This window comes from Actinia tenebrosa, unplaced genomic scaffold (assembly GCF_029948245.1).
Source record: "Actinia tenebrosa isolate PJP-AT-01 unplaced genomic scaffold, QUT_ActTen_1.0 PGA_scaffold2__45_contigs__length_23673736, whole genome shotgun sequence".
NCBI lineage: Eukaryota > Metazoa > Cnidaria > Anthozoa > Actiniaria > Actiniidae > Actinia > Actinia tenebrosa.
Window position 1 is genome coordinate 20872180 of NW_028292579.1, and position 21701 is coordinate 20893880.

At 38.2% G+C, this 21701-nt stretch overlaps 1 protein-coding gene across 1 annotated transcript; it reads right to left on the bottom strand.

The window, feature by feature from the left end:
- Positions 1 to 79: 79 nt before the first annotated feature.
- Positions 80 to 18079, bottom strand: LOC148909561 (scavenger receptor cysteine-rich domain superfamily protein-like). Its single transcript, XM_089034182.1, has 10 exons — positions 17880 to 18079; positions 15257 to 15378; positions 14784 to 14969; positions 14111 to 14248; positions 12002 to 12139; positions 9669 to 9914; positions 5597 to 5853; positions 3831 to 4041; positions 1533 to 1670; positions 80 to 348 (listed from the first exon to the last, which is right to left on the bottom strand). Exons 1-10 carry the CDS (start codon positions 18077 to 18079, stop codon positions 80 to 82), a joined length of 1905 nt encoding a protein of 634 aa, XP_088890308.1.
- Positions 18080 to 21701: the final 3622 nt, after the last annotated feature.

Below are 21701 nucleotides of genomic sequence, written 5' to 3' on the forward strand. Positions count from 1 at the left end.
TTATAAAAGTTAGTACAAACACCTTGCCATATTTACAGCCAAATATTCAGATACATGTACATGAATTGATAAAACATAATTAGGGCACAACTCCAGCATCACCATAATAGTTGTGATTGCAGCCACCGACATTTCCCCATCCATTGTGAGTACAGCTTCCTAGTGAAACCTCTGAGCCTGTACATGCCATGTATCGTAGCCATACTTTACCCGTTCCTCGTCCACGATGCGAAAATCCCACAGCTTTAGCGAAACCCATTTGGCGACATGCAACCTTCGCTTCCTCCATGTGCCAGTCATAATTACACACTGTTCCCCATTGACCCTGGTGATACACCTCCACAAGACCTTTGGGGGAATCACACATTCAGTTAACTGATTTACTATGGGAAGAAAATACTACATAGTTTACTACTATGAATAATATTTTAACTTTATCGTGGTATAAGATATGCAAGCTTGCTGAAAAAATACGACACTCGTATTTCTGAAATATACACTCAACGGATGATGTACTTTACTTCCAAAAAAATATTCATAAATTGTTATCTGAGGCAATCCTGTGCACTGAACAAATTTTGTCTGGCTTATTAAATAAGACGAAACCGAAGAAAAAAGACAATGTAATAGATATACATCAACTATTACATTGTAGAAACTATTATCCTCTGAAAATATCTATAAAAAAGACATTTCAAACTTTATATAAATGATCTTCTGGTTTAGTTAAGTGTTGTTAAGTATTTATCCCGCGCTGCGACAGTCACAAGTCTGATTACTCTAGAAAGGAAACCCTGTTAGTTTCTCCTCCATAATCTCCTCTTCAAAGTCACTTGGATTTAGGAATACGATCATCTATATCACAATCGTTCCATAAATACAGCAGCCATTCAATATTGATTCCTCTGATATGCATAACAACCGGCATGAACAAATTTCAACCAATGTCAGGGACGTAGTCAGGATTTTGCCTGGAGAGGGGTTTTAGGCAAATCCTGTTTTCAGAACATCGGTAATTCGAACTCATCACGTGACTACATAGAAGTTTAGGTTTCTACAGCGGGAGTATGGGAAGGGCTATTGGCCCCCCTTGCTACGCCCCTGAAAATATTCAATTTCTTTCATTTTTTATTATGGGAGAGAACTATCGAATTACAATATATCGAATATTGAATCCTTAAGAAAATGTTTGACAATCTTGAAAAAAATAGTAGCCTTAAGTGAAATATAAGCCTACATTCAATAGACTTGATAGTATAAATGTGTTGCTAAAACAAATACGAATGTTGAAAGAAATATACCAAGATGTCAATCTTACCGAGCTTCACAGCTTCCCACTGTTGATTACATTTGCAGTGATTGAAGGTAGTTAGGTCAAAGCATGTAATATGGACATTGCCACTACACAACACCAGCATCCCTTGTGTGACCATTACAGTAGTAAGAGTTGACATTTCCCCATCCATTGTGAGAACAGCTTCCAAGTGAGGCCTCTGAGCCTGAACACCCCATCTTCCACAGCCATATCTTACCCGTCCCTCGTCCATTGTACGAACGTCCTACAGCTTTGGTAAAACCAAGTTGACGGCATGCAACCTTGGCATCATTCATACCCCAGCCATAACGACATACTGTTCCCCATTGACCTTGGTGATAAACCTCTTCGAACCCTAGAAGTATTCAACACCATATATCACAATCCTCTCGTGATGAAAGACGGCCTCATCCCAAGGATGTGCAATGGTCAGTCCTACTATTCTACAAGATGGAAAAGCTATTTCCCTGAATAGTTATTGTTGCTCCCCTCTCCAAGGTTAAAATTCGAAGACGTTAAGGGAATTTATAGTGGTGACAGTTGAAGATAGAAATAAGAAAGAAACGGTTAATTTGCCTCACGCAATATATAAATAGTCGTTGCACCCATTTCATTAAAGGTTCGAATGTTACAACTGGTTACTGTTGGCGCAGCATTCGACGCTGGTGAGGAACAACCCACAGGATCGGTAGAGGAATCAGTAGTGTTAATCAGTATTCCTGCCGCACAGGATGTCGTTTCTGTAAGTAATGCTCGACCGGGTCTCGGTTCAACTTTTCTTGCTTGTACTTTTGAAACATCTTCTGGTGAACAACAATTAGACGGCGAATAATCCCCTCCAAGGTCAGAGGTTGAAGGCGCATCGGAGAATTGACGTCAGCTTATACTTGACGATAAGGAATTCGAAAGACTCCGTGGAATTGCGACTTTTGAAAAGAGGGACAAGAATAAGGAAGAAAAGGGTAAATTGTCTTACGCAATATTTATATAGTTCCTGCACCAATTTTGTTGCCAGGATCGACTGTTTCAAATGCTTACTTGCCACAGTATTCGACGATGGTGGAAAAAACCTGCCGAATCTGCAGAAGGATTAGTGCTTGTACTTATAAAAGATATTCTGGTGAAGGACAATTCAACGGCGATTAATTTAGAGAGATTGCATTTGATGCCAATACAATATCAAAGTGCACGACACCAGCATCATATTGGTGAGTATTGCAGCCAGAGACAACGTTTCCCCATCCACTGTGAGAACAGCTTCCAAGGGACGCCTCTGAGCCCGAACATCCCATGCCGTACAGCCATATTTTAATATTTTCTCTCCAAACAAACGTGCTTCAGGTGAAACAACCATTACCAATTTCACTATCTTCGTTTGCAACCACGTGGTTATTGCTGGTGCCAGGATATTTTTCGGTTCCAATCAAAAAACAATCCTAATGACCATGCAGAGCCACCAATAATGAAACTTTGAGCTAAAAATTGGAGCATTAGAGCATTTTTGAAACGAGCTATGGTCGAATGAAGTTTCCGATTTTATAGTGTAAATATATGGCGAAAACTCGCTGGTGGACTAGCTTGGTCCACCAGCAATGGAGGCCAAATTTAAAAAAATATTTCACGCAGGCAACAATATCAAACTTACTTTAGACATACATAAATCGAACTTAAGACATTTAAAACAATAAAAATGTTTCATTTAGCGATTTCTTTTTCATTTTTATGACTTTTCAGACCCGTAAGAAGTGTAAGGTCAGAATTACATGAAGAAAATCAAATTTGCACAACTCGGAAACAAAACGATGAAACGATATGAAATTTTCTACACTTAGTCACATCATAGTTCTCTAAAACATATCGAAGAATCGAGTTTATAGCATTCATAATTAATTTTAAGTTGTTATTTTTCTGCTCGTCTCATCACCTAAATGTCACGCAAACATGATCACATAACTCCTGTTCTCATTGATTTACACTGGCTTCCTGTGGCTGAAAGGATCAAGTTTAAAATAATTTTGCTTACCTTCAAAGCCCTGCATAATCTCTCTCCTGTCTACGTCCAAGATCTCGTCTCTACCTATAAACCTTCACGCAATCTTTGATCGTCTTCTCATCTGGCTCTAAACTCCAAGTCCTACAATCTTCAATCTTGTGGTCTACGTTCTTTTACTGTTGCTGCCCCTAAACTTTGGAACATGCTCCCGTCATCAATAAGAGACACTACTAATTTGGCTTTATTCAAATCATAACTTAAGACTTATTTGTTCAAATTAGCTTTCAAATCATAGTTTTTGTTTTACTCTTTCGTAGTCTTACCTTAATTTATCGTGAACGTTTTCATCATCTTTTATTTTCAAAGCGCTTAGCACAGACTTGTATTTTGAAATTTTTAAGTAGATCTTGTTATAACTTTTACGTGTTGACCGTTATTAACCTTTAAGATGATTGCCGACTGAATCGAGAAAAGAGGCGACTGTGACAACACCAGCATCATTATAATTGTGATTGCACCAACCAACATTTCCCCATCCATTGTGATAACAACTTCCAAGTGAGGACTCTGAGCCTGAACATCCCATGCGGTACAGCCATACTTTACCCGTACCTCGTCCATTCCACGAAGGGCCTACAGTTTTCGTAAAACCCAGTTGACGGCAAGCAACCTTGGCATCACTCATATCCCAGCCATTTTCACACACTGTTCCCCATTGGCCCTGGTGATACACCTCCACGAGACGTACATAGATTAACCTTTTTTAGCTGTCTTTTTACAACGACTTATTTATATTTCTTATGCTCCATTCACGCCAAAACGTGTTTAGTTAATTTAGGTTTTTCTATATTTTATAATATGCGAACATTTAATGTCAATGGAATAAAGCTGAATTGAAACTAAATCTGAAACTTATGTTTAACATAATGGACGGTTAGGCAGAGTTTGTAAAAGGTTGCATTGCAGTTTTCTAAAAATTTTCTAAATCCGTTCAGTTAAGCCACTTTAAATCATGCTTTTGTGTCTACTGCATATTAATAAGCAGTAGACACTATGCCATCGAGTTTACCCAGATATACTTCATATCCTATTTAACTAGCGAAAAATATAGTTAAATGACATACGATATAACTGACATAAAGTTCATCCCGGTGTAAGGGTTGTAAAACTTCGTATTACTTTCGGATCCCACATGCACAGCTAGCGGCGCACGGCGTGGATAGCCGATGTTATCCGAAGTCCCACGTACTGGCTTGTCAACTTGGTTGCTCCGTTTGCGAGTGTTTACGACTTTTTATCGACTGGGAAACGTTTGACCAACGTTTCAAACACGATTTGGTAGGATTCAGTGATTTCTACGAGGTAATCGTAGCCATTTTTGTAGTGAATTTTATCTGTTTTTTTTTTTTGGAACAAGCTTAAGGCGCACAGGTTTCATGAAGTGTGTCAAGTATTGTTTAATTAAAGTAGAGTTAATAGAGTTAATATCTATTAACTCTGATTAAAGTGCTCTCAGATATGCAATATCTAGAAAGAATTTATCGAGAAAAAAAAGGCGACAGAATTGGTGTGCTACACGAAGCATGTCAACAATGGCGCTTCACGAACGATTGTTGCAGAACCGATGCGATGTGAAACTTACTCAGATTTTTACAGTGACAACATTTGAGCCCTTTTAAGGGATAACTGAGCTCCGTAAGCAGAATATTAACCCCTGAATACCTGCAAGTGAATATTCTACATATACATGATTCAAATGTATGTATCAGCAGAAGACACATGTACTCATCGATAACGTATTTTTACACACCGAACGCATAATTTCTATTTTTACACCTGGTGTGAACGGGGCATTACATCAAATAAAAGAAATAAAATAATACAACATAAAAGAAATATCGCTTTCAGCAAATTTATTGTAAAATCCTAAACCACAAAACTGAAGAAACAAAAATGTAAAAACATTTTCATCTTCAGATTACGTGGTGTGCAGCATCTAAAAAATCTATGAAATGTATATAGAACCATTATTTCTTTTAACTTTGATTGACGGAAGCCAAAACTCCAAACGTGTGAAGCCGTCTAGGTCGCTTAATTTTAAAAACTAGCAATGTTCTCAAAATTAGGAAATTAAAGTGTCGCGAAAATTCTATTCAATGTAGTATTAAAATGAAATCTTAATAAGTGCTTTTACCAAAGAGTTTGAGATAGAGGATCACAACGGTATTTTGTTGAAATACGAATTTACCAAGTGAGAGTACAGACTATTGATAATTTGGAAGACACACAACACCAGCATCATTAGTGTGATCGCAGCCAGAAGAAACCTGTCCCCATCCATTGTGAGAACAACTTCCAAGTGAGGTCTCTGAGCCTGAACACCGCATGTTCCACAGCCATATTCTACCCGTCCCATGTCCATAGAACGAAGGTCCTAGAGTTTTAGAAAAACCAAGTTGACGGCATGCAACCTTGGCATCATTCATGCCCCAGGTACCATAGCACACTGTTCCCCATTGACCCTGGTAATACACCTTTGCAAAGCCTATGTGAAAAGCACTAAATTAGTTCTTCTAGTTCATTTGAGATTTTCAAACTTCTTAGCTTGAAGAATATTATTTTAGTAAAATTCCAATGAGAACAATCGCTAACACAAAGAATATCAATTTAATGTAGATCGAATTAAGCCTTCTTGGAACCTTTAAATCTAATTTATAGATATAACGAAAGAGAAAATTGTTGCGTTTTTATCAAAACATTACCATACACGTGCAAAATCGGAGGTCGTTGATTTAGTAACTCCCTGAAAATAAAAGGATACGTTTATAATTTAGTAACTAGAATGCAATTACGTTTATCAATGAATGCAAAGATGCGTTTAAAAATACATTAAATAAAAAACATTATTGTCCATCTATATCCACATTATGTTTTCTTTATTCTAATATAATTTGGGATCTTGCATAGTCGTTTTTCTTACGAAATTTGTCTAGCGTTTTATACTGATAATATTTCCTAGGTGTAAAGCTCGATTACAATTCTCACTAAGAAGGTAGGACTCCTGCCCTCCTCCTGCGTCCTTGCCGTGTGTTCTCTGCCACGTGTAATGAACAATATGAGCTGGCGAGCGTGAATGGAATTTTGCTCAGCCAGGAATAGGCCCCAATGTGCAATTGGCCACAAGCGACTATGGAAGGCTATGCCAAGGCAAATTGGACGTTCCCTTCAAACTTTATTCTGCCCTTAGTTTTCTACATTGAGTTATTCTGGGTTTTGCACAGAAAGTTGTGCTTTACAGGCCCTCTTTATACATCCCGCCGCGAGAAAATCCGTCACGGATGGGAAATAATTAGTGCAAGGCAGAAGGGAGAAGAGTACGAAAAGATGCAAGTGTGGGGTCTTAGCTTGGAGTTTTGTCTTTTTTTAGATATAGTATTTTTCATTACAACCGTAAATGTGGAATACAGACTGAAAAACTTAGATGCCAGTAAATTAATCTCATATTGTTTGAATGTCGAGCAAAGACTTTGATTTATGCCCCGTTAGTTATAAATGGTACCTTACCAATGAAATAGATAATGCGCGCGCAGTCAATACTTTACCAGTCAATTAAAGCCTGTTTGTTTCCCTTCCATAATCTCCTTTTCATAAGCACTTCGATTTGGACATACTATCATCCATTTCACAATCGTACCAAGCATGCAGTAGCCATGCATTCCCTCATATCCGTATATCAAATTTGCCATCTGTTTGATTCGCTTGTCATACCTTGCATGATAATAAACCTTTAGGAGTGGTATAAACATACAAACCTCTACTCTATAATATTCAACATTAAATCCCCAACAAAAGATTAACCATCCCAATCTGTTGCTTTAGGTTGTTAAGTTACATAAAAGCCCACATTCGAGAGACTTGGTGGTGTTAATGTGTTGCTTAATCAAATAAGAATGATGAAAAATATATTCCAACTGCACTTGTTTGCTATGGGTTGGTTTGATCCAAGTTGTACCTTGATCTCACCGATCTTCACAGTTTCCAGTTGATTAAATTTGCATTGATTAAAGTTAGTTAGTTCATATTTCATATCATATCTGCTAGTAATACGGCATTTGCCATTATACAAAACCAGCATCCCTTGTGTGACCATTGCAGTAAGAGTGAACGTTTCCCCATCCACCGTGAGAACAGCTTCCAAGTGAGACCTCTGTGCCTGTACATTGTATGCCGTTTAGCCATATCTTGCCTGTCCCTCGTCCCCAATACGAAGGTCCTACAGCTTTAGTAAAACCAAGTTGACGGCATGCAACCTTGGCATCAGACATACCCCAGCCACGATGACATACTGTTCCCCATTGACCCTGGTGATACACCTTTTCGAACGCTAGACGTATCCAACACCGTATATCACAATCCTCTCGTAATGAAATACGACCTCATCCCAAGGATTTATAATGGTCAGTTATCGATTCTGAGCAGTTATCGTTGCTCCCCTTCCAAGGTTAAAGGTCGAAGGCGTTGCACAAAATTTATAGTTGCTAACATTTGAAGATAAGGAAAGACTACGTTAATTTGCGACCTCCTTTGGAAAGAGTGTAAGACAGTACTCTGGGACAAGAATAAGTAAGAAAAGGGTAATATGCCTCACGCCGTATATATCTATATAGTTGCTGCACATATTTCATTTGCAGGTTACAATGCTGAAACAGCTTACCCTTGGCAGAGCATACGACGCTGATGGAAACTACTCGACGGATCAGCAGAGGGATCAGTAGTGATATTAGGCTGTAAAGGATGTTGTTGCTGTAAGACATGCAATACGCAGGGAGCGACTTACTTCTTTCGTTGTTTATGCTTCAGAAAAATCTTCTAGTGAAGAACAATGTCACGGTGAATAATCTAAAAAGATGACAGACGACACCAGCATCATCATTGTGACTATTGCACCTACAGTTTTGGTAAAACCAAGTTGACGGCAGGCAACCTTGGCATCACTCATGTCCCAGTAATCTTCACACACCGTTCCCCATTGGCCCTGGTGATATACCTCCACGAGACAAATGTGGGTAACACTATTTTACTTATTTTACCTTTTGAGATTCTCAAACTTCTTTAGTTTGAAGAGTAATAAGTAACATAAATAAAGTTGAATAATGTTCAAAAGAAAAAATGCACCAGAAGCAACTTATAACAGAATTTAAGGCAAATAAGTTTAATTTAAGAAATAGAAAAAAATATCAGGAGGATCGACTGCTGCACCGAAAAGACAGGTCATTCATCGAATAATATATCTCCATCATTGTTGTCATATAATTAGACAATTTTCATTTACTCGGCAAGACTACCTATTACTTTCCAGACGTATCAAGGGATCTATTAAAAATTTCAAACCCAACATGTTTTCAAGGAGGACTCAAACACACCCAAGTCCACCTAGACCAAATAGTGATCACCTCATCATCTACTCCGCTCAAATCAAGTTTCCTGACACTGACTTGTTTTCAACTGCGTATCTACGACAAACTCTATCAATAATATAAAACAGCACACGACAGCATTGTATATGAATTCATTCGTAAATTACGATAAGATATTGATCGCGCGATCGCGACGCTGGTCTGCGGTCGACCAGGAAAACGTTATTGCGACGCACAGTTAAAAACCTTTAGTAGACGTACTTTGAATGGGGAAAAAAGACTTGTATGGAACACATTGTTTTACCACTTAGAGCAGCGTGTTAAATTAAAGTAGTAAAACAAGTCTATCATTATGTGGTTAGAAACGGTACAAGCCCTTGTGAGTGGTGAGTGAGATGGTAGACACAGCCTACTTAAGGGCCAAACGCATTATTATAATATTACCTGCGGAGTATGGTGAAAGGCGGGGGGAAAATAAAGAAAGCATCAGACGATTCAGAAGAAAATGTTTACAGAGTTAGTGCAAGGCAGAAGGAAGAAGAGTGCGAAAAATGCAAGTGTGAGATCTTCGTGATTATTACAACCGTAGATGTGGAATAGCAGACTGAATAACTGTGATACCAGTAAATTAATATTATATTGTTTGAATGTCGAGCAAAAACTTAGATTAATTTCTCCAGACTTTCGTTAGATTAAAAATATAATTTCTACTGATGGTTCTAACAAAATAGAGCGCGCATGTTGTGTTCAGTTATAAACAAAAAATCAAATATGTTCATTAGCGAATGTCTCTCAAAAGTTCTGAAGTGATTGAAAATTGACCTTTTAATCTATAGTAACGATTGTAGAGTTCAGAATTACCTTAGTTTTTTTTACAGTTCACCTTTTATCATAACTGTTAGTACAAACATCTTGCCATATTTACAGCCAAATATTCAGATACATGATACGACACCAGCATCATCATAATTGTGATTGCAGCCACCGACATTTCCCCATCCATTGTGAGGACAGCTTCCTAGTGAAGCCTCTGAGCCTGTACATCCCATGCCTCGTAGCCATACTTTACCCGTACCTCGTCCACCATCCATGTACCAGTCATAAGCACACACTGTTCCCCATTGACCCTGGTGATACACCTCCACAAGACCCGTTTGGCGGAGGTAATGGGTTCGATTCCCGTTGAAGCCTGAAATAATTTTTCCAGGTCTTTCTTTACAGCGTTCGCTTAGATCGCTCATTCACTGTGATGATCATCAACACATCTATCATTATTTCACCACAGTTCTACTTATTCAATATTCACACCTTTGGGGAGAAAATACTTAATAGTTTACTACTGTGAAACACATTTACTTAGCTTTATCGTGGTAAGATATCATCGCACAGAATTGAGTGACACATCCGGGAAATTAGAGAATAAATTACTAGATTCCAGATTCCGAATATCAATTTTCCTCTCACGGCCATTTATAGTCATAATATTGAAAGTTTAAGCGCTTCGTGAAGAAAATCGAAAGTTAATGCAAGAAAACACCATTAAAGAATGACAACCACACACGATATAAGCTTACCATTGTAATAACTTACCTTGGTGATTCAATTTTCCAACATGCGATTTTTTGTGGGCCAATTTTAAGTTTCGTGCGTGGTGTTAATATGTATGGAAAATTATCATTCTTGTGCTTTGTGCGGGTCCTGCTGATGGTCGTGAAGAAAATATTGCCCAACTGCCCAAATTTTGCCCAACCATTGCTTAATTGCTTCCAAAATCCAGCTCTCTTTGAAGCTGAAACCAAGTAGCGATTTTTCAGGAGTTTTAACTTTGACCCAACAAAGCAAAACAGTCCAAATGACGATGATTTCCAGTGCTTGTTTTGATATAAGAAATCATCCTTCTACCGCCATTTGTATAGCCATAGAAACCTGGCTTATATATTGTTCAATATCCATAATTGTGTCTCCAGATCTCGCTTTAAAACGGAAACATTTGCTCACGAACTAAGCATATATTTTGGTTGTGGTTCGAGAAGCTGTCCGAGTTGAGACTGGTACCTAAATTGGAGAAAATGCCCGCGAATTTGGGGTTTGAAAAATATTTTTAATCATTTTTTTTCAACATTAAAAAAAATCCTTTTAATAGTATGAAGATATTACAGTGTTTCTTTAAAAAATGCTTCCCCATTGTTCACATAATTTCTCTTTATTAGAAATGACCAGAGTTGATGAGCAATTCTGTGCGACGTGCAAGCTTGCTGAAAAAATACGATACTCGTATTTCTGAACTATACACTCAACTAAATGATGTACTTTATTTCCAAAAAAATATTCATAAATCGTTATCTGAGGCAATCCTGTGCACTGAACAAATTTTGTCTGGCTTTTTAAACAAAGTAATTAAAATCAGAACTTTGCAACCTAAGAAATAAGACAATGTAATAGATACTAGTAGATATACATCTACTATCAAATTGTAGAAACTATTATCCTATGAAAATATCTACAAAAAACATTTCAACCTTTATATAAATGATCTTCTGGTTTAGTTTAGCGTAGTTAAGTAATTTATCAGGTCTGATTACTCTACAAAGTCAACGAAAGCCTGTTTGTTTCTCCTCCATAATCTCTTCCTTAGTCACTTGGATTTAGGCATACGATCATCTATATCACAATCGTTCCATGCATACAGCAGCCATTCAATATTGATTCCTCTGATGTGCATAACAACCGGCATGAACAAATTTCAACCAATGTCAGGGACGTAGACAGGATTTTGCCTGGAGAGGGGTTTTAGGCAAATCCTGTTTTCAGAACATCGGTAATTCGAACTCATCACGTGACTACATAGAAGTTTAGGTTTCTACAGCGGGAGTATGGGAAGGGCTATTGGCCCCCCTTGCTACGCCCCTGAAAATATCAAATTTCTTTCATTTTTTATTATGGGAGAGAACTATCGAATAACAATATATCGAATATTGAATCCTTAAGAAGGTTTGACAATCTTGAAAAACATAGTAGCCTTAAGTGAAATATAAGCCTACATTCAATAGACTTGATAGTATAAATGTGTTGTTAAAACAAATACGAATGTTGAACGAAAAACACCAAGATATCAATCTTACCGAGCTTCACAGCTTCCCAGTTGATTACGTTTGCAGTGATAGAAGTTAGTTAGGTCAAAGCATGTAAAACGGACATTTCCCCATCCATTGTGAGAACAGCTTCCAAGTGAGGCCTCTGAGCCTGAACACCCCATCTTCCACAGCCATATCTTACCCGTCCCTCGTCCATTGTACGAACGTCCTACAGCTTTGGTAAAACCAAGTTGACGGCATGCAACCTTGGCATCATTCATACCCCAGGTACCATAGCACACTATTCCCCATTGACCCTGGTGATAAACCACTTCGAACCCTAGAATTATTCAATACCATATATCATCATCCTTTCGTGATGAAAGCCTAAGGATGTGCAATGATCAGTTCTACTATACTACAAGATGGAAAAGCTAGTTCCCTGAATAGTTATTGTCGCTCCCCTCTCCAAGGTTAGGATTCGAATTAATGGTGGTGACACTCGAAGATAGAAATAAGGAAGAAACGGGTAATTTGCCTCGACTGTTAAAACTGGTTACCGTTGGCGCAGCATTCGACGCTGGTGAGGAACAACCCACAGGATCATTAAAGGAATCAGTAGTGTTAATCAGTATTCCTGCCGCACGGGATGTCGTTTCTGTAAGTAATGCTCGACCTGGGTTCGATTCACCTTTTCTTGTTTGTAAGTTTGAAACATCTTCTAGAAGGATTGCTTAATATCATGAAATATACAAGGACAAATGCACACTACACTAGCATCATCATAGTGATTATTGCAATAAGAGGCAACGTTTCCCCATCCATTGTGAGAACAGCTTCCAAGTGAGGACTCTGAGCCTGAACATCCCATGTTGTACAGCCATACTTTTCCCGTCCCTCGTCCATTCCACGAATGGCCTACAGTTTTCGTAAAACCAAGTTGACGGCATGCAACCTTGGCATCAGTCGTGCCCCAGCTATAATCACACACTGTTCCCCATTGACCCTGGTGATACACCTCCACGAGACGTATATAGATTAACCTTTTTTAGCCGTCTTTTTCCAACAATTTATTTATATTTCTTATACTCCATTCACGCCAAAACGAGTTTAGTTAAACTAAGTTTTTATAAATTTTATAATATGCGAACATTTAATGTCATTGGAATAAAACTTACGTTTAACATAATGGACAGTTAGGAAGAGTTTGTAAAAGGTTGCAATGCAGTTTTTTAAACATTTTCTAAACCCGTTCAGTTAAACCACTTTAAATCATGTTTTTACACTTGCTGTGAACGGGGCATTACATCAAATACTACATAAAAGAAATATCACTTTCAGCAAATTTATTTTAGAATCCTAAACCACAAAACTGAAGAAAGAAAAATGTAAAAGCATTTCTTCAGATTACGCGGTGTGAAGCATTTCTATAAACAGCTCAAAAATCTATGAAATCTATATAAAACCACGGCATTTGATAGGCAGCCAATGTTTACATTGCCGCTGAAAATGAAAAGCTTATAAAATCCAAACAATAATCAGCATTTTCGCAAAAGACTCTTAGATCAAGGATCAGAGTGGTATTTTCGCAAAAAGAAAACTATAGACTATCGATTACATATTAGAAAAACATACAACACCCGCATCAATAGTGTGATCGCAGCCAGACACACGTCCCCATCCATTGTGAGTACAGCTTTCAAGTAAGGCCTCTGAGCCAGAACACCACATGCCGTTCAACCATATTTTACCCGTCCCTTTCCATCCTATGAAGCTCCTTCGAGCGGCGAGGTAAATATTCCCCAATAATCACTGAGCCTGTGGCAAATAATTGTTTTAGTATAAACACACAGGTGATTCTTTCCAAAAAAGAAAAAAAAAGAAGATAAAAGGCATGTTTTTCCGAAAACAGCTTTCAATGGAGGTCTCTGAGCCTGAACATCCCATGCCGTTCAGCCATATTTTAATATTTTCTCTCTTAACAAACGCGCTTCAGGTTAAACAGCCTTTACCAATTTCAATAAGATTGGATAAATGTTGAAAAACAAAAACTGGTAACTATATCTTTGTACATTTATTATGCAAATTGAAGTACAATTATAAAGGTAGATCTTGTTATAAATTTTACGTGTTGACCACCATTAACCTTTATTATGATTGCCGACTGAAACGAGAAAATAAGCGACTGTGACAACACCAGCATCATTATAATTGTGATTGCAGCCACCAACATTCCCCCATCCATTGTGATAACAGCTTCCAAGTGAGGCCTCTGAGCCTGAGCATCCCATGTCATACAGCCATATCTTACCCGTCCCTCGTCCATCCCGCGAAGGTCCTACAGTTTTGGTAAAGCCAAGTTGGTGACATGCGACCTTTGCATCCGGCATACCCCAGTAATAATTACATACTGTTCCCCATTGACCCTGGTGATAAACCTCTTCGAACCCTAGAAGTATTCAATACCATATATCACAATCCTCTCGTGATGAAACACGACCTCATCCCGAAGGATGTGCAATGGTCAGTTCTACTATTCTGCAAGATGGAAAAGCTATTTTCTTGAATAGTCATTGTTGCTCCCCACTCCAAGATTAAAAGTCGAAGCGTTGGAAAGAATTTATAGCAGCTGACACTTGAAGATAGAAATAAGGAAGAAACGGGTAATTTGCCTCATGCAATATATATAGTTGTTGAACCAATTTCATTGAAAGGTTCGACAGCCTCCGACGCTCGCGAGAAACAACCCGCAGGATCAGTAGAGGAAACAGTAGTGTTATTAAGTATTCATGCCGCACGGGATGTCGTTTCTGTACGTAATGCTCGACCACGGCTCGGCTCACCATTTCTTGCTTGTACTTTTGAAACATCTTCTGGTGAACAACGGCGAATAATCTAGAAAGATTGCTTGTATCATCATCCATACCAGAACAAATGCATACGACACCAGCATCATGATTGTGATTATTGCACCAAGAGGGAACAGCTTCCAAGTGAGGACTCTGAGCCTGAACAACGCATCCAATACAGCCATATCTTACCCGTCCCTTGTCCCCAATACGAATGTCCAACAGTTTTGGTAAAACCAAGTTGACGGCATGCAACCTTGGCATCATCCATGCCCCAGCCATAACGACATACTGTTCCCCATTGACCCTGGTGATATACTTCTACAAGACGAATATGTATAACAATATTTTCGTTATTCTACTTCATTTGATATTCCTAAACCTGTTTAGTATGCAACCTTGGCATCAGGCATATTCCAGCTACTTTGATCATAGTGGTATTTTCGCAAAAAGAAAACTATAGGCTATTGATTACATATTAGAAAAACATACAACACCAGCATCAACCGTGTGATCGCAGCCAAACACACTTCCCCATCCATTGTGAGTACAGCTTCCAAGTAAGGCCTCTGAGCCAGAACACCCCATGCTGCTCAACCATATTTTACCCGTCCCTCGTCCATCCTCTGAAGCTCCTACAGTTTTGGTAAAGCCCAGTTGACGGCATGCAACCTTGGCATCAGGCATATCCCAGCTACTTTGACATACTGGTTTTGGAACTTCTTGATAACTAGCAGTATTGACAATCAAATACAGATAAGCATGACACACTGTAATAATTTAGTGTAGGTCGAATTAAGCCTTCTTGGAACCTTTAAAACTAATTTATAGATATCACAAAAGAGAAAATTATTGCTTTTTTGATTTAGTAACTCCCTGAATGAAGTAAAAGGATACATTTATAATTTACTAACTAGTATGCAGTTACGTTTACAATGGAATGCACAAGATGCGTTTACAATACACAGTAGACAAAATAAATTATTGTTTATCTACATTATGTTTTTCTTTATTCTTATATAATTTGTGATCTTACATAGTCGTTTTGATTACGAAATTTGTCTAGCATTTTATACTGATAATATTTCCTATTGATATTCGAAACACTTCTCAAAAGGCAGGACTCATGCCCTCCTCTGCGTCCTTGCCGTGTGTTATCTACCACGTGTAATGAACAATATGAGCTGGCGTGAATGCAATTTTGCTCAGTCAAGAATAGACCTCATAATGTGCAATTGCCCACAAGCGACTATGGAAGGCTATGCCAAGGCAAATTGGAAGTTCCCTTCCAACTTTATTCTGCCCTCAGTTTTTTACATTGAGTTATTTCTGGGTTTTGCACAGAAAGTTGTGCTTTACAGGCCCTCTTTATACATCCCGCCGCGAGAAAATTCGTCACGGATGGGAAATAATTAGTGCAAGGCAGAAGGGAGAAGAGTACGAAAAGATGCAAGTGTGGGGTCTTGGAGTTTTGTCTTTTTTTAGATATAGTATTTTTCATTACAACCGTAAATGTGGAATACAGACTGGAAAACTGAGATGCCAGTAATTTAATCTCATATTGTTTGAATGTCGAGCAAAGCCTTTGATTTATGTCACGTTAGTTCTAAATGGTACTTTACCAATGAAATAGATAATGCGCGCGCTTGTTGTGTCCAGTTATAAAGAAAGCAGTCATTGGCAGAAGGAGATGGCCCTTAGCGAATGTTTTTTAACACCATTCTAGCGATCGACGGAATCCAATTGCTTTATACCTGTACATAGAACAGCAAGCATTGTTTATAAAAAAATATTGAAAATATTTGAAAACAAAAAACAAAAACAAAACAAAAACAAAACAACAAAAAACAACAAAAAAACAACAAAAAACAAAAAACAAAAAAACAAAAAACGAATTAGAACCGTCATTTTGGATATCAATGACGAACTAGGGATGTGCTCTCCTGAGGCACACGCCCAACTCGAAAACGACATCTCTAACATTTAATTTATAATTCCTTTTAATCTATAGTCGAGTGTGAAGTTCAATATTAACTGTCCCCCCCCCCCCCCCCCAGTTCACCGTTAATAATAAATGTTAGTACAAACGTTTAGCAATACTTACAGAAAAACATTTAGATAAATAAATAAAAACAAACTAATATACAAAAAGCAGCATCGTGTTGCTTACTGCAACCAAGGTTGCAAGGTAAGACCTCTCCATCCGAAGTGAGAGCAACTCTGAAGTGCAGAATTGAGCCTTAGTGCGTAGAGAAAACTCCCGGCTAGCAGCAGTATTGACTGTCAAGCACTGATATGTTTCAGATACCAATATAAGAACAGGACAGGACAGCAGCATCAATTTGATGAGTATTGTAGCCAGAGTTCACGTTTTCCCATACATTGAGAGCACAGCTCTGAAGTGAAGACTCTGAGCATTGGCAATAGAGCTAAAGTCCTGCTGCAGCAGTATCAAATTTGCCCTCTGTTTGATTCGCTTGTCATACCTTGCATGTTAATAAACCTTTAGGAGTGGTATAAACATACAAACCTATACTATATAATATTCATTGAATCCCTAACAAAAGATTTACCATCTGAATCTGTTGCCTTAGGTTAAGTCACATATAAGCCTAAATTCGAGAGACTTGGTGGTGTTAATGTGTTGCATAATCAAATACGAATGTTGAAAAGAATATGCCTACTGCACTTGTTTGCTATGGGTTGGTTTAATTCTAGTAGTACCTTGATCGCATCGAGCTTCACAGTTTCCAGTTGATTAAATTCAACTTCAACTTCAACTTGTTTATTTACACTTTTGTTATATACAGTTATCCGAGTTATCAGCTTCTAGAAAGAGATTGTGATCAACTGGATTGTATTGAACTTACAACCTCCGAGGTGTTGGACGCCTTAATGAGCCTTGATCCCAATAAAGCTAGTGGGCCGAATAAAATCCCAGGATCTTTGTTAAAAAGCACAGCACCCGAAATAGCGCCATCACTATGTAGAATCTTCAACCTGTCTCTATCTACGGGCGTGGTTCCCACGACTTGAAAATTTGCTAACATCTCGCCAGTAGTTACAAAAGATGACTCGTCCTTGGCCGTAAACTACAGACCATTCTCACTTCTCAGCATTACTTCTAAAGTATTGGAACGTTGTGTATTCAATCATTAATTGCTGCCCTCACTTGGCTCCATTTTTCTAACACCTACAACATGGCTTTTTGAGAGGCAAGTCTACAGTTACACAATTATTGGAGGTGTACCATGATATCCTGGACATGCTAGCTGGGGGTCAGGAAGTTGACGTCTTACATCTCGACCTCTCAAAGGCCTTTGACAAAGTGCCACACCATATTCTGTTATTGAAACTTCGCAAGTATGGCATATCAGGGTCCATTCTACATTGGTTTGAACACTACAAATGATATGCCAAACTATATCCATCTCGGTTCTAGTCTTGACTTGTTTGCTGATGATAGTAAGCTTTACCGCCCTATTGACAGCATGACTTCCGCTGCCTCACTGCAGACGGATCTGGACTGTTTGGAGCAATGAAGCACTGATCATGGCATGAAGTTTTATATTACCAAATGTAAAGTCTTACATATGACTAAAAGAAGATCTTGTCAGGGGCCTAAACATAACTACCAGCTTGCTGGCGAAGCCTTGGTATCCGCTACTGAAACTTCCGATCTTGGTGTGACTGTCAATCATCAGTTGTCGTGGGCAACACATATCAAGAGACTGTGTACTAAGGGCAACAAAATTCTTGAACTGATCAAGCGTGTTTGTGGCAGTGACATTAGAGACATATCAACACGTAAGCTATTGTACACTGCATTAGTTAGACCTATTTTAGAATATGCTTCTTGTTTGTGGTCACCCTATAACAAAAAATATCGCAGTCTACTAGAGAATATTTAACGTCGCACAACTAAATTTATACTTAATTATCCAGTAAAAGAAGTAACGTACTTAGACAGACTGATACAGCTAAACTTACTTCTTCTAAAATTCCGCAGAGATATACATGATTTAGTACTCTTGTTTAAATTTAAGGTTGGGCTCATTTCCGCTAATTTTGAACGCTTTTATTTTTTCTTCCTCAAACAAGTATGCTACTCGTAAATACGATCCCGCCAACTTACGTTTCCATTTTAAACACTCTCAGAATTATTTTACTAACTCCTATTTTCCTAGATCTGTTAAGTTATGGAATAACCTCCCACATTCCTTTAAATATGTATCAACTGTTTCACAATTCAAAAGTCTACTTTTCGAGCACTACAAAACTAAGCTTAGCATTTACAGACCGCCATAGTGTGATGCTCATGTAACAGTTTATAAGTTTGTTTATATAATTATTCTTAAGTTTTAGGCCTGGGTCAGGCACCGTGCTTCACGGCAGGTTGAACCGAAAAGCATTTTTTTTTGGACTGTACGTTCCGCTTTGGGTTCGGCTCATGTGGGGTGCGGCGTTTTACCTGGGCCTTAAACAGACGTATTTTATATTTTCTTAATTAACGTAAGGAGTTGAATTTCAGTTGGGGCTATCGCCCTGTTTTCTTCTCCGGCCGCCTTTAGCTTTGTATGTTGTGCACTTAATTGTGTTATGTTTGTGTAAAGAGGAATTATAATTATCATAAACACACACACATAACAGGACATAATGGCAACTACTTTTTTTTAAATGGCAAGAAAAGAAAAAGAAATTATTATAGAAGAAATATGTTATTGTATAGATAATAAATGCTTTCTATAATTCTTTTTAAATGACTTAAATGATTGGGACTTATAACTATCGCAGTGATTAAAGTGATTAAAGTTAGTTACATCATAGGCCAAGCATGTCTGCTAGTAACGAGGCATTTGCCATTATACAACACCAGCATCCCTTGTGTGACCATTGCAAGAAGAGTAAACGTTTCCCCATCCACCGTGAGAACAGCTTCCAAGTGAGACCTCTGTCCCTGTACACCGCATTTCGTCCAGCCATATCTTGCCTGTCCCTCGTCCCCAATCTGAAGGTCCTACAGCTTTAGTAAAACCAAGTTGACGGCACGCAACCTTGGCATCAGGCACATCCCAGCCATAATGACATACTGTTCCCCATTGACCTTGGTGATAAACCTCTTCGAACGCTAGACGTATTCAACACCATATACCATAATACTCTCATGATAAAAGACGACCTCATCCAAAAGATGTGCAATAGTAAGTTCTACTATTCCAAAAGACCGAAAACCTATTTACTCGGGATTCCTGTGGAACGCCGAGTCATAAAAAGCAGATTTGTTTTCCTTCAAAAAAAGACATTCCGTCACAACGGCGTATGCTCAGTATCCCACTGTTCAGTCGTATTGCAGGATAAAATTAACTTGTTTTCTAGTGCTGTTGTCGTACTTGAAATGGAAGACATTATTCTGGAAAATACGCTCATGTTACGACTGCACACGCAAATATTTCGGAACGGGACTCGCAAAAGTAAAGCGAAAGAACTCAAATAATATAGACAAAGTTTAATCGAATGAAAAATGCATTGATATGCACTGTACACTTTACAAAAGCAAACCTGATATATTGAAGTTTTACGACGACAATAAAGAGGATTCCATAACCAATAACATAGGTGAGGGCTTCAATGTTATACGAGGGCTTGAAAGTCTACGAACAACGACGATCACAATGCGATATGTCGTTCAACAGCAACTAAAATCGTATTGTATGTCATATTAAGCAATCTTAATAGACAGTTCTATACATTTTACAGACGAACAAGACCTCGCTCTTGAACAATCAAGATATCTAAGCTTACATAAGCTTAATGTGAATAGTGATACTATTTTCCAGGTTAATAGACCTGAAAATACTGTAGAATTAAATCAAATGTATTAAATTCAATAAATGAGTTGAGATTGCGGCGTGCAATGTTTGACCAGTACCTAATTTCTGACAAGGCCTTAGTTGAATCTTTCTTCATCACTTATTAGTTAGTCACCTTTAGAAAACCCGAGTGAACGCGCTTGAGAGTCTTGTTCCCTGAAAAGTTATCGTTGTTGTTAAAAGTGAAAGGCGTTGCAGAGAAGTTATAGCAGCTGACGATTGAATATAAGAAAAGACTACATTAATTTGCAAAGAAATAAGGAAGAAACGACGGGTAATTTACCTCACGCAATATATACAGTTGTCGCCGCGCCAATTTCATTGAAAGATTCGACTGTTGCAACTGCTTATTACCGTTACTGGTGAGAAACAACCGGAAGGATCAGTAGGAATCAAGAGTGCTATTAAGTATTCCTGCCGCACGGGATGTCGTTGCTGTGAGGCATGCTCGACCAGTGTTCGATTCACCTTTTCTTTAGAAAAATTGCTTGATATCATGATGCACACAAGAACAAATGCACACGACACCAGCATCCCTTGTGTGACCATTGCACGACCAGTGAACGCTTCCCCATCCATTGTGAGAACAGCTTCCAAGTGATGCCTCTGAGCCTGAACATCCCATGCCGTTTAGCCATATCTTACCCGTCCCTCGTCCATTCCACGAAGGGCCTACAGTTTTCGTAAAACCAAGTTGTCTGCATGCAACCTTGGCATCGGGCGTACCCCAGTAATCATCACACACTTCTGTGATACACTTCTACGAGACATATATAGATTAACCTTTTTTACCCGTCTTTTTACAACGACTTATTTATATTTCTTATACTCTATTTACGCCAAAACGTGTTTCGTTAAACTAGGTTTTTCTAAATTCTACAATATGCAAACATTTAATTAATTAAATTTAATTTGATTTAATGTCAATGGAATAAAACTGAACTGAAACTAAATCTAGAACTTATGTTTAACAAAATGGACGGTTAGGAAGAGTTTGTAAAAGGTTGCATTGAAATTTTTTTTTTAATTTTCTAAACCCGTGCAGTTAAACCACTTTAACAAACTCTTTAATAATTCATGAAGGAAACACATTAGAAATCATGACCATGAAGGAAGATATATATCTGATATAGATTTGTTTTCATTTGCATAAACTTTAACTTGGATATTCTCTTCCAAACTT